At 48.0% G+C, this 12,995-nt stretch overlaps 1 protein-coding gene across 1 annotated transcript in view; it reads right to left on the bottom strand.

Annotated features, from left to right (window-relative positions):
* Positions 1-12,995, bottom strand: part of WWC1 (WW and C2 domain containing 1) — a 156,652-nt gene that overhangs the window by 40,674 nt on the left and 102,983 nt on the right. The window contains exons 6-9 of the mRNA XM_043464764.1: positions 10,873-11,002; positions 9,138-9,284; positions 7,889-7,962; positions 3,253-3,495 (exon numbers count right to left, since the gene is read on the bottom strand). Coding sequence (XP_043320699.1) covers positions 3,253-3,495; positions 7,889-7,962; positions 9,138-9,284; positions 10,873-11,002 — 594 coding nt within the window. The remainder of the gene's footprint in view (positions 1-3,252; positions 3,496-7,888; positions 7,963-9,137; positions 9,285-10,872; positions 11,003-12,995) is intronic.

Raw genomic sequence — 12,995 nt, forward strand, 5'->3', positions numbered from 1 at the left:
TGAGATGATGTAGGTTACAGAATCTGGTACATAATGGTTCCTTTTCATGTAGTATAGGCTTCCCAGGTGGCGCTAGTGGTCAAGAACCCACCTGTCAATGCAGGAGACTCTTAAGACGCAGGTTTGATCCCTGGGTTGGGAAGATCCCCTGAAGGAGGGCATGGCAACCTACTCCAGTATTCTTGCCTGGAGAAACCCATGGACCGAGGAGCCTGGCGGGCAACAGGCTATAGGATCACAGTCAGACATGACTGAGTGACTAACACTTTCACTTTAGGGAGTTCTAAGAGCATATCCAATCCTAGTTTCAAGAAACTGAAGTTATTAGAGAAGAGCCTCAGTTCACAATCTGGTCTAACCACCAGCCTTCAGAATATATAAATATTTGTATATAATGTAATTATCTTGTTTCCCCGCCCCCCATTAGGCAGTTGAAGTCCATATGGTCAATGACTTGCTCAAGGTCAGTGGTAGGAAGGGTATTTCTACTGACCCACCAAGGAGTAAGGCTGTCATGGATCTGTTCTTTTCAGCTGCTGGCTGTGAGCATGATGAATAGCTGAGGGCTTCCCAGTGATAGCTGTAGGGCCTGGGAGCAAGTCAGGAGCCCAGAGGACCAGCAGACACATCAGGAGATACATGCAGAGGCCAGTAAGGGTCTGCTCAGGTTGGCTAACCATTTATTCTTTCAAATGACACTAAAGGCAAAAAGGTGTCTTGTCATAGGCCTTGTCCCCAAGCTGCACAGCCGTGGGGAAAGGAGGACAGGGTCTTGGCACTAAAGGAGATTTCTAGAAGGCGCTTCCTGGGGCTATAAACCACCGTTACTGAAGCCCTTTCCTCCTTCTCCCACCTGCCTGGTGGTGTGTCAGCAATCAGCCACTCCTTCCAGGGAAAGGAAAAGGCGAGAAAAGTGACACATCCCTGTGAATAGTTCTGACAAGGGGCTTGGTGGGGAAAGGTTTCCCACCACTGACAGTCAATGGGCTCTTTGATGTGCTTACAGGAGGCCAGGCAGAGGCGGTCAACTTGACCCATCTGGCACCCTGCCATATGCAGACAGAGCTCACTCAGTTACCAGGGGGGGCTGCAAGCAGGGTGTCTTAGCACACAGAGGAGGCTCCCTGAAAACATCCTCGCCCCCATCATGGGGTGATGCAGAGAGCACACTCGGGCACCTAGGACACCTGGCCTGCTGCTGGCCCAGACAGCTTCATCTGCTTTATACACTGAGCTTCTGCCTCTGATTACACTGGAAAGAGGAATGCCCCTGCTCATCCCTTCCCCTCGTGCCTAGGCCCACCCCGCAACAAGTTTGAAAATCACTGTCTTCAATTCTGGGCTTCCCTGCTGGCTCAGACAGTAAAGAATCTGCCTGCAATGTGGGAGACCTGGGTTCGATCCCTGGGTTGGGAAGATCCCCTGGAGGAGGGCATGGCAACCCACTCCAGTATTCTTGCCTGGAGAATCCCATGGATAGAGGAGCCTGGTGGGCTATAGTCCATGGGGTCGCAAAGAGTCGGACACGACTGAGCGACTAAGTACAGCACATCTTCAATTGTAGCTCCTTAAGGGCAGGCGGTGGTGCTGGTTTAGTCACTAAGCCATGTCCGACTCTTGCTAACTGTAGCTTGCCAGGGTCCTCTGAATATTCATCAGGAGGACTGATGCTGCATATTCCTGAATATTCATTGGAAGGATTATTCATTCCTGAATATTCACTGGAAGGACTGATGCTCAAGCTGAACCTCCAATACTTTGGCCACCTGATGCAAACAGCTGACTCATTAGAAAAGACTCTGATGCTGAGAAAGACTGAAGGCAGGAGGAGAAGGGGACGACAGAGGACGAGACGGTTGGATGATGTCACCAATTCAATGGACATGAGTTTTAGCAAGCTCTGGGAGATGGTAAAGGACAGGGAAGCCTGGTGTGCTACGGTCCATTCCATGGGGTAGCAAAACATTGGACATGACTGAGCAACTAAACAACAGGCTCCTCTGTACATGAGATTAAGGGCAGGGACTTTGTCCAATAAAGTCTGCTGCCAAAAAAAAAGTGAAAATAACTGAATACACTTTAAGAGTATCAGAGCAGAGATCATGACCTATTCACTTCTGGATCCTCCAAATTGCCTTGCATGCAAAATATGTGCCACAAAACGTCTCTTGCATGAATGGAGAAGCTGGGGGTTGAAGGACCAAGTGTAGGACTCTGTGAACACAGAGATGTGCTCTGTGTAGTGTGGGTGTGGAGGCTGGTGAGACACTAAAGGATTAAAGTCTATTGTGGCTCAGACAGTAAAGAATCTTCTTGCAATGCAGGAGGCTTGGGTTTGATCCCTGGATTGGGAAGATCCCCTGGAGAAGGGAAAGGCTGGCTACCCACTCCAGTATTCTGGCCTGGAGAATTCCATGGACTATCTATGGGGTCGCAAAGAGTCGGACATGACTGAGCGACTTTCACTATACAGTCTAAACCGGAGAATGTAAACCGGTGGCTTTCATGTTAAATCAAGCCCACAGATGAAGCTGATTTAGCCTCTAGGGTATTAAAAATTTTTTTGGATTAGTTGCCAATATTAAAAAAAAAAATCAAAAGAACTCTTTTCTCGAAAAATGGGACCTCTAGCAGCCTGGGGTCTGTACTCACTTCCTGGAGGCTGCAGACAACACCTGGGGTCTGTGCACTGCAGTCTAACATGGCCCATGGCCAAGCGGCCCCTGGCATTTATATCACCTGCCTCACCCCTATAAGCATCTCAGTTTGCAAGCCCATCTAAACCAGTGTTTTTCAAACTGCAAATTGCAATTTCTTAACACGTGGCAAAACCAATTTAGTGGGCCACGACCAGTGTGAAGAGAGACGCAATATAAAAGAAACTATCAGAGGACTGTCACACAGAAAGACTACACACTGTTTCATGAAACTTTTGTCCATTAGGTAATAATATGTGAGTCACTGTCACAAAGCTGGAGAACAACTGCTCTAAATTACATAGAGCTTATCTCAGAAGAGAATTTCTGAAAATCTGCATGTGAGCAGACGTTTTGGTAATGTGATTCCCTCTGGTAAAATTTTGGGATGGTTGGCTGGTGAGTCACTTCCCTAGATTTGCTATTCTGGAAAGTAATGAGCTCTCTAAACTGTGCTCTCAGTGGAGGCCCCGGCGTCCCAGGTTGTCCCCCTCGCTGTGGGGCTGGAGGATGACGAGCAGCAGGGAAGGGCCCCATGCCCCCAGCCCAGCCCCACCTCTCGGTCAGCGCCTTGCTCTGGGTGTCCCGGGCTGCCTGCAGGTCCTTCTCTAGCCGCTTGCGAGCCATCTCCAGCTGCTCCACCTCCCCTTGGGTCCACTTCCGGGGGCTGATGAAGCGCATCTCCTTCAGCAGCTCCTCCTTCTCATTGATGAGGATCAGCCGGTCCCTCTCGGAGTCGAGTACTCCAGGCCAGGCCTCGCTGTCGAGCTTGGCGAGCTGGATCTTCAGATTGGCGACCCTGCAGGCCAAGAGGGTGAGCATTGACCGGTGTGTTCAGTGGCAACCCAGGAGCAGCGGGACATGTGTCACCAAGGTTACATGGTCCGAGGAGCACTGCCATTCTCAGAGCATCCTCTTTGACCCTGACTGGCTTCCTTTTGATCAGTGTGTGGTCTCTAGGAACAGATTTTTATCTAACAAACACACGTGGTGCCTACCACCTGCCAATCCTGGCTCGGCAGGGAGGAGGGTAGAGGCAGTGTCCTTGCCCTGAGGGACATGAAGCCTGAGAGAACAGAAGAGGATCCGTCACCAGGCAATAGCCTCCTACCGCTAGCTATGTGACCTTGGGCAAGTTGCTTCGTCACTCTGCAGGGAATAACAAAACCTCCTTCCTTGTGGGGTAATGGTTGCAGGTTTTAGGACATAATTCATAAAATGTCCAAGTGCAATATTTGGCACATACTAAACCAGCACTCAGTGAATGTTTCTGCTGCTACTGCGCTCGTTCCCTGATTTAACCACTTCTCAAGTGTGTAATGTGGGGCACACTCCCTGAGCCTTGCATAGAAGAAAACAGTTACTTCCGCATCAGAATTGGTGTGAAAATGAGCAATTATGTGTTCTGTATGTCTGGCACGTAAGTGCTGAACCAATGGCAGTCTCGGGCCCACTATGCTGACAGCAAATACTGCTGTTGCTCCCCTGCTGCTCTCAGTCCAGGCACCCTGTGAACAACTGCAGACTTGAGGTCGGAGGCTGCCCGTTAGAGTCTTGGCTCTGACCTTCTTAAGAAATCATTTAGGTAACGCAAGCTGCTAGCGCAGTGCCCGCTACACTGCAGGCCATTAAGAAGTGTTATGAGAAGGAGCTGGGAGCCCTTTACTGCTTTGAGACTCAGTATCCTCATCTGTGGGCTTCCCAAGTGGTAAAGAACCTGCCTGCCAATGCAAGAGACCCGAGAGACGCAGGTTCATTCCCTGGGTGGAGAAGACCCCCTGGAGGAGGGCATGGCAACCACTCCAGTATTCTTGCCTAGAGAATCCCAGGGATAGAGGAGGCTGATGGGCTATAGTCCATGGGGTCACAAAGAGTCAGACAAGACTGAAACGACTTAGCACACACGCATGTGTCTTCATCTGGTGGGGATGATACTGGTACCTGCAAGGTGAGTTGTGAGGACCAAATGAAAACATATCATTAAGAGCTCTTTACACAGATGTAAGTGAACCCTTTTAAAATTAATATATTTTTCAAAAAATTGGAACAATCCATTCCTTTAAAGAAGACTTGAAAAAGAAAAGAAGAGCTCTTTATACAAGGCCAAGTGCTACATAGATATTTGGTATGATTATTATTGGATCAAATTAAAATTCACAGTATTGCTAAGAGTATTGCTACAAATACTTAAAAACAATCATGTGTATTTTTATTAATATCTATCACTACCAGGCTCCTCTGTCCATGGGAGTCTCCAGGTAAGAATACTAGAGTGGGTTGCCATTCCCTTCTCCAGGGGATCTTCCCCACCCAGGGATCGACCCCAGGTCTCCCGCATTGCAGGTGGATTCTTTACCATCTGAGCCACAGGGAAGCCCCCTTCACTCTCCTACGCTGGGGTGGACAGGACCTAGTGGTAATCCTGTGGGACAGGTAGCCAGAGAGGATACGGTTCCCCTAAGACTGCAAGGTCATACAAATGACCAGTATTTGTTGGGGACCCAGGCCTCCAGACCCTCAGTTTAATCTTACCTCCAAACCATGTGGCCAAATTCTTATTTTACCAAAAACACTGCTGGAGACGAGACCTCCAGGCTGTGTAGTGAGAAGTTCACATGGAGAACCACATCTCCATTTGCTCCTTCCCAGCCAAGTGTCTCAGCAGGGACTCTGAGAGTGAATTAATCTTAACCCCACGCTCACATATACAGCAGTCCACCAAAACCGGCTTTGGGATAACTGTAGCTGTTATCCAGCCAACTGCTTGAGAATAGGGTGGTGTGGCCAAGTCAGGGGGTGGGGGCGCTTTACTATACATGGGGCATTGAAGGGGTGACTGATGCTTCTTTTTTTTTTTGTCCTAGATCCACCAGGGTCAATCTCCGTATCTTTTTAAAACATATTTTAAAAGTCTTTATTGAATTTTTTTACAATATTGCTTCTGTTTTAGGTTTTATCTTTTGGCCAAGAGGCATGTGGGGTCTTAGCTCCCCAGCCAGGGATCAAATCTGCACCCAAAGCATTGGAAAGACAAAGTCCTATCCACTGGACCACCAGAAAAGTCCTTAAAAAAAAAATTCTTTTTATTTCAGTATAGTTGCTTTACAATGTGGCATTAGTTTCTGCTGTATAGAAAAATGAATCAACTATACATATACACATATCCCCTGTTTTTTGGATTTTTCTTCCCTTTTAGGTCGCTAATTGAAGTTTTCTTGAATGTACTTTCTGGTGGTGCTTTCCCTATGTCAGTGCTCCTTAATGATGGGCCACACATCCTTAGGAGAATCTGAAGAAAGATGCTAGACTCACTCCCAAGAAAGGCACACGTGACCAAACTTGGCAACAATCAGACCTTGCGTAACGGCCACCTACCCTCCCTGCCTCAAGCCACACAGCCTTTGCTTCCCCATTCAGCAGGCTACTTTATTCTTTGTCCTTAAACTACTTTTAGGTGAAAGAGGAGGCACAACGTTGGATAAAGGTAGATGAGTCAAAGGCTCTGTAGTGAGAAGTTTAGTGGTGCAACCCTAAAGGAAAGATTCCAGCCCTTTCATGTCTCCATAACTGATCATCTAAGATAGCCACCACTGCAAACTGCAATATATACAGAGTTCAGAGGGGCCAAGAAGTGGTTGTCCCAAGCAGAAGTCATGCTGTTCTGCTGGATATCTAGGGGGAGCTGAAATAGTGCACAGGCTGTGTTTTCCCCTACCTGGACAGTATCCACTTTCTGCTTCTTTTGTTAACAGTATTCCAAGTTTTCTTTGGGAAATCGAAATGTTCTCTCATACTTTCAGGTCACTTGGTTCCCACAGAGCTGACCTCAGTCCCCTTCCTATAGTTGGGCATGTGACTCACGTCTGGACCTTCAGAGAATTCCAATTCCTCCCACCCTGCGACAATGACTGGCTCTCCCAGAAAAGCCAATGAGTCTCAAGCCCAAAGCTTTGTAAAACTGTATGGGGAAGGGTAGGCCGTATTTCTGCTGGGATTGCTAGCCTGGCAGTATGTAAGTCTAGAAGAACAGGGGTCATTTTTTGCTTTGACAGAAAAACCTGTTGACACAAAGGCAAGCAGGAAGGAGAAAAGGAGATTGAGTTTATGTGACATCATTTGAAACTCTGGATCCAGCTGTGCCTGAAGCTAGATTATCCCTGCACTTTGCTTCCAGTTTCTATAGGATTCCTGTCATTGCTGCCAAGGGTTTCTGCTGCTCACTCGTTGTTGGCAGAGGGGCAGGGCTGGGTATTGCCACACTCTCCCTGGCCTGACTTAGAATGTCCACTGGCTGGGCAATGTAGCCTAAGGAGGAATGGATGCAATGTGCTTGGTTTCATTTACCATCAGACCTTGAGAGTTTTTCCTTAGAAATACAGGCTCAGTGTATAGGAAGACCATGGACTGTCCAGTTCATATTCTGAATCTACCTTGAAAAGTCATGAAACATCTTAGATCTTACTTGTCTCTTAACATGGAGAGAATATGAGAGAAGCTATGCTATAAGGTTGCTTTTAAAATTAAATGAGATGATGAATATACAGATGTTTTAGCACACTGTCTGGACTGTTACAGATTCTCTAAGAATGTCAGCTTTGATTACTATTTTATTTGCGGTAGTGGAACCCAACTGCCTAGGATTCTGTGAAGTCACAGAATATCTAAAGTCCCTGGTGTCTACACAGTTTAAAAGCACAGCTTGTTCCCAGTTGGGCAGGAGACACTGAAGTGGGTGGTATCAGCAGTGTTTCTAGCCTGTTGCTAAAACCCCAGGTGTGCTCTTTCACACACAACTATTTACACGATTGTTGGTAAGCCTTGATTTTAGAGGTTGATTTTTAGGCAGGCAAGTGGAAAGATTACTAGGTTTGAGGTTTAAAGTATGGTTCAAAGTATAGTTGCACTCTTTATCTAAGTGTCCCTGGTTCAGTCATTCCCAGAATTTCAGAGAAGACTAAAGTATGAAGATGATAATACTTACTTCACAATCTTTGTGAGGATTAAACATCAAGAAGTGTGTAAAAAGCAGGCACAGAGCAGACACACTACAATAGTACTGGGTTGGCCAGAAAGTGTGTTTGGATTTTAAGTACTTACAGAAAAACCTGAACAAAAACTTACAGAACAAACCTTTTGGCCAACCAGTTATTATTGTGGGACCATCCTGCCCCCAGGCCCCAGCCTCTAATTACCTTCTCTTGGCCTCTTCGTATCGAAGGCGCAATCTGACCTTCTCCGCCAACTGATTGTTGCTGCTGGTACCGAACTGGAGGAAAGAACAGGTCAGGAATTACATGGGTATGCTGGCCAGGGGAGCTGGGTTTCAGGGGCTCCTGAGAGACTTGACAGCTTGTGTGGGAAGGAGCTAAAAATAGTATCCCATTATTGAGCTGGCTGGGTGAATCGCAGGGAAGCTAGTTAGGAGAAAAACATTTTCTTTCCTTCAGGCATGGGAAGAGCCCCCAAAGCACACATTTATTACTTCGAGAAGAGAAGCCGAGGGCTCGGAATATCATCTTGCAGCCCCAAAAGGCTTGGAGCTCATTCAGGTCGTAGGAGTGTGGCGGCCAGCTGGCCAGGAGGAAACGGGCACCGCCACCACACAAGAAAGCCACTCTGGGCCCGCTGGGGAGGGCTCCACCGTACTCAGGGAGCCTGCAGTCAGCAGTGCAACACCCACTGACAAGAAGGTCCTAGAACTTGGAAGAAGGCACACGGTTCCTTCAACACAGGTGGCCTGTAGCTGGACAATGGGTGGTGTGAGGATGGAGGGGGCAGCCCCACTGGCCATGCCAGTTTGTCAAGAACTACGAGGCTCACCCCATCAGACATGAATGGAGCTTCTCCTCACAGGTGGGAACACGACTGTAGAAACCACATAGAAGAGCATTTAGCCATGGAGCCTCGTTCACTCCATGTCACCTGCTCCAAGAAAACGAAAGCTCTTCAAAGTTGCAGACTGCCGTGGGTCAGTCCTGCTCTGAGGCTTTCAGAAGCCATGTCTGGACAGCACTTGTGCTATTCATTACTCTAACCAGGGCTGAGCTTTTGAACTGGGAGGCGAGCAGCTGTCTGAAAGCTACATGCATTGCTCTGGGCTGAACAGGAGGGAACTCTCTTCTGCCTCTCAGCTGGTGAGACGGAAACAGAATGGCGCTGCTAATCCGCACAAGGAAAACCTAAGAAAGACCCCCTGGTCCTTCAAACATGCTTTCTGTGCAGCATCTAGAGATGCATTCCCATGACCAGCAAGTCAGGGCTGGCTACCCCTCCACGTCGTCATCTCATGTCATCAGGAGGCCAAGAGGGCTGCAAGAGAACGCGCTCTGGAAGGCTGGGGCAGCACCCAGGCTCAGAGAGAGCCCCGGCCAGCTCCTCGGGCGAGTAACAGGAAGGGTACTCTGTCGCTCGGGGCCCCGGTGGCACATGCTGTGTACTCACGCCTCCCGAGATGTCCGTCTGGGAGCTCACGTCCAGGTACTGTTTCGGCAGTGGGAAACCCGAACTCTCCAGGGAGCTGCTGCTGGACCACAGGTCAGAGTGGGAGCCTCTGTCGGTGTGGAAGCCGTCCTTCAGCATGGCGAGGCTCTGGAGCAGGGAGGGCAGGCTTAGCAACACCCCCTCCATGGAGGGTGCTCTGGGTCTGTCTCTCTAGGAATCTACAAGGGGCCCTGACACCCCACTTCTCCTGTAAAGAGCTACCAGTGGGTGGGGGTATCAACTAGGTGCCAGGCACTGTGCTGGGCCCCTTACAGGGGAGAAACCAGTGTGGACAATGGCTTCGGAGCTGCACGGCCTGAGTTGGGATCCCCTGCTCTGCCACTTCTAGCTGTGTGCTCTGACCTTGTTGATTAACCTCTCTGTGCCTCAGTTTGTTTTCCTGCAAAATGGGAATAACCATGGGTCCTATCTCATAGGGCGATCATACTGACTTTCATATTGTTCAAACAAGATGACCAGTGTAAAGCACTGGTTTAGTCAATACTTAATAACTGTCCATTTTACCATGATCTCATTTAATCCTGACTGCAATCTTACAAGGAATAACCTGTGATTATCCCCATTTGGGGCTTCCCCGGTGGTGGCTCAGTGGTAAAGAATCTGCCTGCAGTGCAGGAGCCGCAGGAAGCCCGGGTTTGATCCCTGGGTCAGGAAGAATCCCTGGAGAAGGGCATGGCAACCCGCTTTAGAGAATCCCATGGACAGAGGAGCCTGGTGGGCTACAGTCTACAGGGTTGCAAAGAGTTGGACACGACCGAAGTGACTGAGCAGGCACGTGTGCACCCCCATTTTATCCATGAGGGAGCTGTTACCTGGAGAGGCTGGCAACTGACAGAGCCAGGATTTGGTCCTGGTCTGTCTGACTTAAGGCTTGGCACGCATAACTGCTCGGCATGAATGGAACATGCCTCACTGTCCACTGATGCCTGGGTTCAGTGTTTGTGCTGGGCTGCGGTCCTGGCAGGGGCTTTGAAATTATCCTCTTTGTCAGAGTGTAAAGCTTCCCTCATCAAGTCATTTACAACACCCTGAGCTTAATTGCTCGTCTGCCCGTGGGACCGAAAATAGAATATCTCAGAGGTCCAGGCAGTTCCGCTGAGGGTGGGTGGGATGTACAGCGGTTAAGAGCATGGGCTTCTGAGTTAGGTGTTGACGGGGTTGGATCTTGGCTCTAGTGCCTACTCTCTGATCTGTGCGTCTTTTGCTGTATGCTGGGGATAACCTAGCACTGATATAAGGGGAAAGTGAGGCACAGTACATCACCGCTATCCCCATTTGTCAGTTCCCAGCACAGAGTCGGAACACGCAATGAAATGCTTACAAGGATGCTCCATTTTGATGCCAAGGTTAGCGATGTTGAAGCCAGCTCCCGCCATTTGGTTCTGTAAACCAGACGGCTAGAGCTGGTAGCCAGGATGTGACCTTTAAACTAGACCAGAGGGCTTCTGTTCTGGCTCTGCCACTGACACTGGCTGTGTGACCTTAGGCAAGTCACTTCATGCTTCTGAACCTCCATTCTCTTCTCTATAAAATGAGACTAAAAGCCCAAGAGAACTACAGAAGAGAACTCAGGGATCTGGCAGCACATGGAAATAGCCCACCTGAGTCCTGCTTGGCACAGAAAGGTGCCCGGGAGAAACTGGGATGGGGCCCCCGTCACTGGGAGGTCTTGTACCTTAATGAGATCTTGCTTTTCCTTTTCTCCACAGGTGATGGCCTTTTTGATGGCTTTTGTTTCTCTCAGAACAGCCTGAGCTTCATCCAGTTTGTAGCTGCCCTGAGCATCTGACATCTTCTTATCGATTCTAGGAGACAGTCAGGGGGAAAGGTCAGACAAAAATAGGGTGATGGATGGGGTTCACCCAGGGAAGAAACACAGACCACAGAGCTTTAGTCCTGAAAGAAGTCTCCTCTCTGCCCCTTCTTCTTCAGGTCCTGCCTATTGGATAAAGCACAGAAGGTCCCTGTCAAATTGCAAATGTCAGTGTTAGGCTGCAGAAGCAACACCATTCTTGAAGTCAGCTCTTCGTGAAAGCCTTCCCTGATCATCTCCCTGAGTCTCCAGGCTGGGCTAGATGTTCTCATAACATATCTTGTAGGGCTGTGACATTGCACTCGGTATGTTGTGTTATAATTAATAATTTATGTGGTGGTGTCATCTGATAAGCTTGAATATGTTTGAGTAGTTTTATTATATAGCACAGAACCATACTTCTTTTTTTTTTTAATGTGATCTTCTTTTCCAAATATTTATTTATTTGGCTGAACTGGTCTTAGTTGAGGCGTGTGGGATCTAGTTCCCCGACCAGAGATAAAACCCAGGTCCCTGCACTGGGAGTGTGCAGTCTTAGCTGTTGGACCACCAGGGAAGTCCCTTTTTTCTCCTTTTAACATTATTTTATTTTGCTGAATGAAAGTCTTTCAATTCTATAGTGCTTTACAATTTTCAAAAGGGTTCACTCACACACATGATTTCATATAATCCCATAATAATGCCTTTTTGCCCTCTACCCCTATGCTGTCCCTTCCCCCTTCCCTCTCCCCGCTGGTAACCACAGTTTTTTCTCTATATCTGTGAATCTGCTTCTTTCTTATTATGCTCAAAGTTTGTTGTATGTAATATCGTATAGGATTTGTCCTTCTCTGTCGGACTTATTTCACTTAGCATAATGCCAAGTCCATCGGTGTCATTGCAAATGGCAAAATTTTATTCTTCTCTATGACTAATATTCTATTGTATATATGTACCAAATCTTTATCATTTATCTGTTGATGGATACTTAGATTGCTTCCATATCTTAGTAATGGTAAACACTGTTGCTATGAACACTAGGGTGTGTGTATCTTTTTCAAATAGTGATTTTTAAGATATATATCCAGGAGAGGAACTACTAGGTCATGTGGTAGCTCTATTTTTAGTTTTTTGAGAAATCTTCATACTGTTCGCCATCGTGGCTGCACCAGTTTACATTCCCACCAACGGTGTACAAGGATTCCCCTTTTTCCACATCCTCACAAACGTTTGTGTTCTTTTTGATGATGACCACTCTGACTGGTATGAGGCAATCCTTTTACATTTCCCTGAAGATTAGGGATGGTGAGCATCTTTCCGTGTTCCCTAACTCAGGTCTCTCAACCTCGGGGTTCCTGGGCGGGATCACTCTCTGTTGTTGGGGCTGTCCTGCGCACTGTGGGATGTTTAGTAGCGCCCCTGGCATCTTCCCACTCGATGCCGGCAGCGTCTGGACCTTGAGTCGTGACAACCTGAAACTGTCTCCACACTTGACCTAATGACCCTTGGATGGAGGAGCAAGTCACCGCTGCTGAGAACCACGGCCTTTAACGAGCATTTGTTGGGTTTCCCTGGTGGCTCAGGGGTAGAGAATCCATCTGCCAGTTCGATCTCTGGTCTGGGAAGATCCCACATGCCACGGAGCCACAAAGCCCATGTGCCACAACTACTGAGCCTGTGTTCTAGGGTCCAGGAGCTGCAACTACTGAAGCCCGTCCACCCCTGAACCTGTGCTCTGCAACAAGAGAAGCCACTGCAGTGAGAAGCCTGTGCACTGCAACTAGAGAGCAGCCCCTGCTTGCCACAAAAAGGGAAAAGCCAGTGAAGCAACGAAGACCCAACATAGCCAAAAGTAAATAAATAAGCAAACTATTTTTAAAAGTATAATGATAATTTTAAAAAAAAAGCATTCGTTGAAGTTAATGGCCACACGAAGGAAAGGTTAGAAGGATGAAGAAACCTCTTGCTACCACTTAGTAGCATGACCTTGGGCATGACCCTCGTGT

The sequence above is a fragment of the Cervus canadensis genome, chromosome 4 (assembly GCF_019320065.1).
Source record: "Cervus canadensis isolate Bull #8, Minnesota chromosome 4, ASM1932006v1, whole genome shotgun sequence".
Classification (NCBI taxonomy): Eukaryota; Metazoa; Chordata; class Mammalia; order Artiodactyla; family Cervidae; genus Cervus; species Cervus canadensis.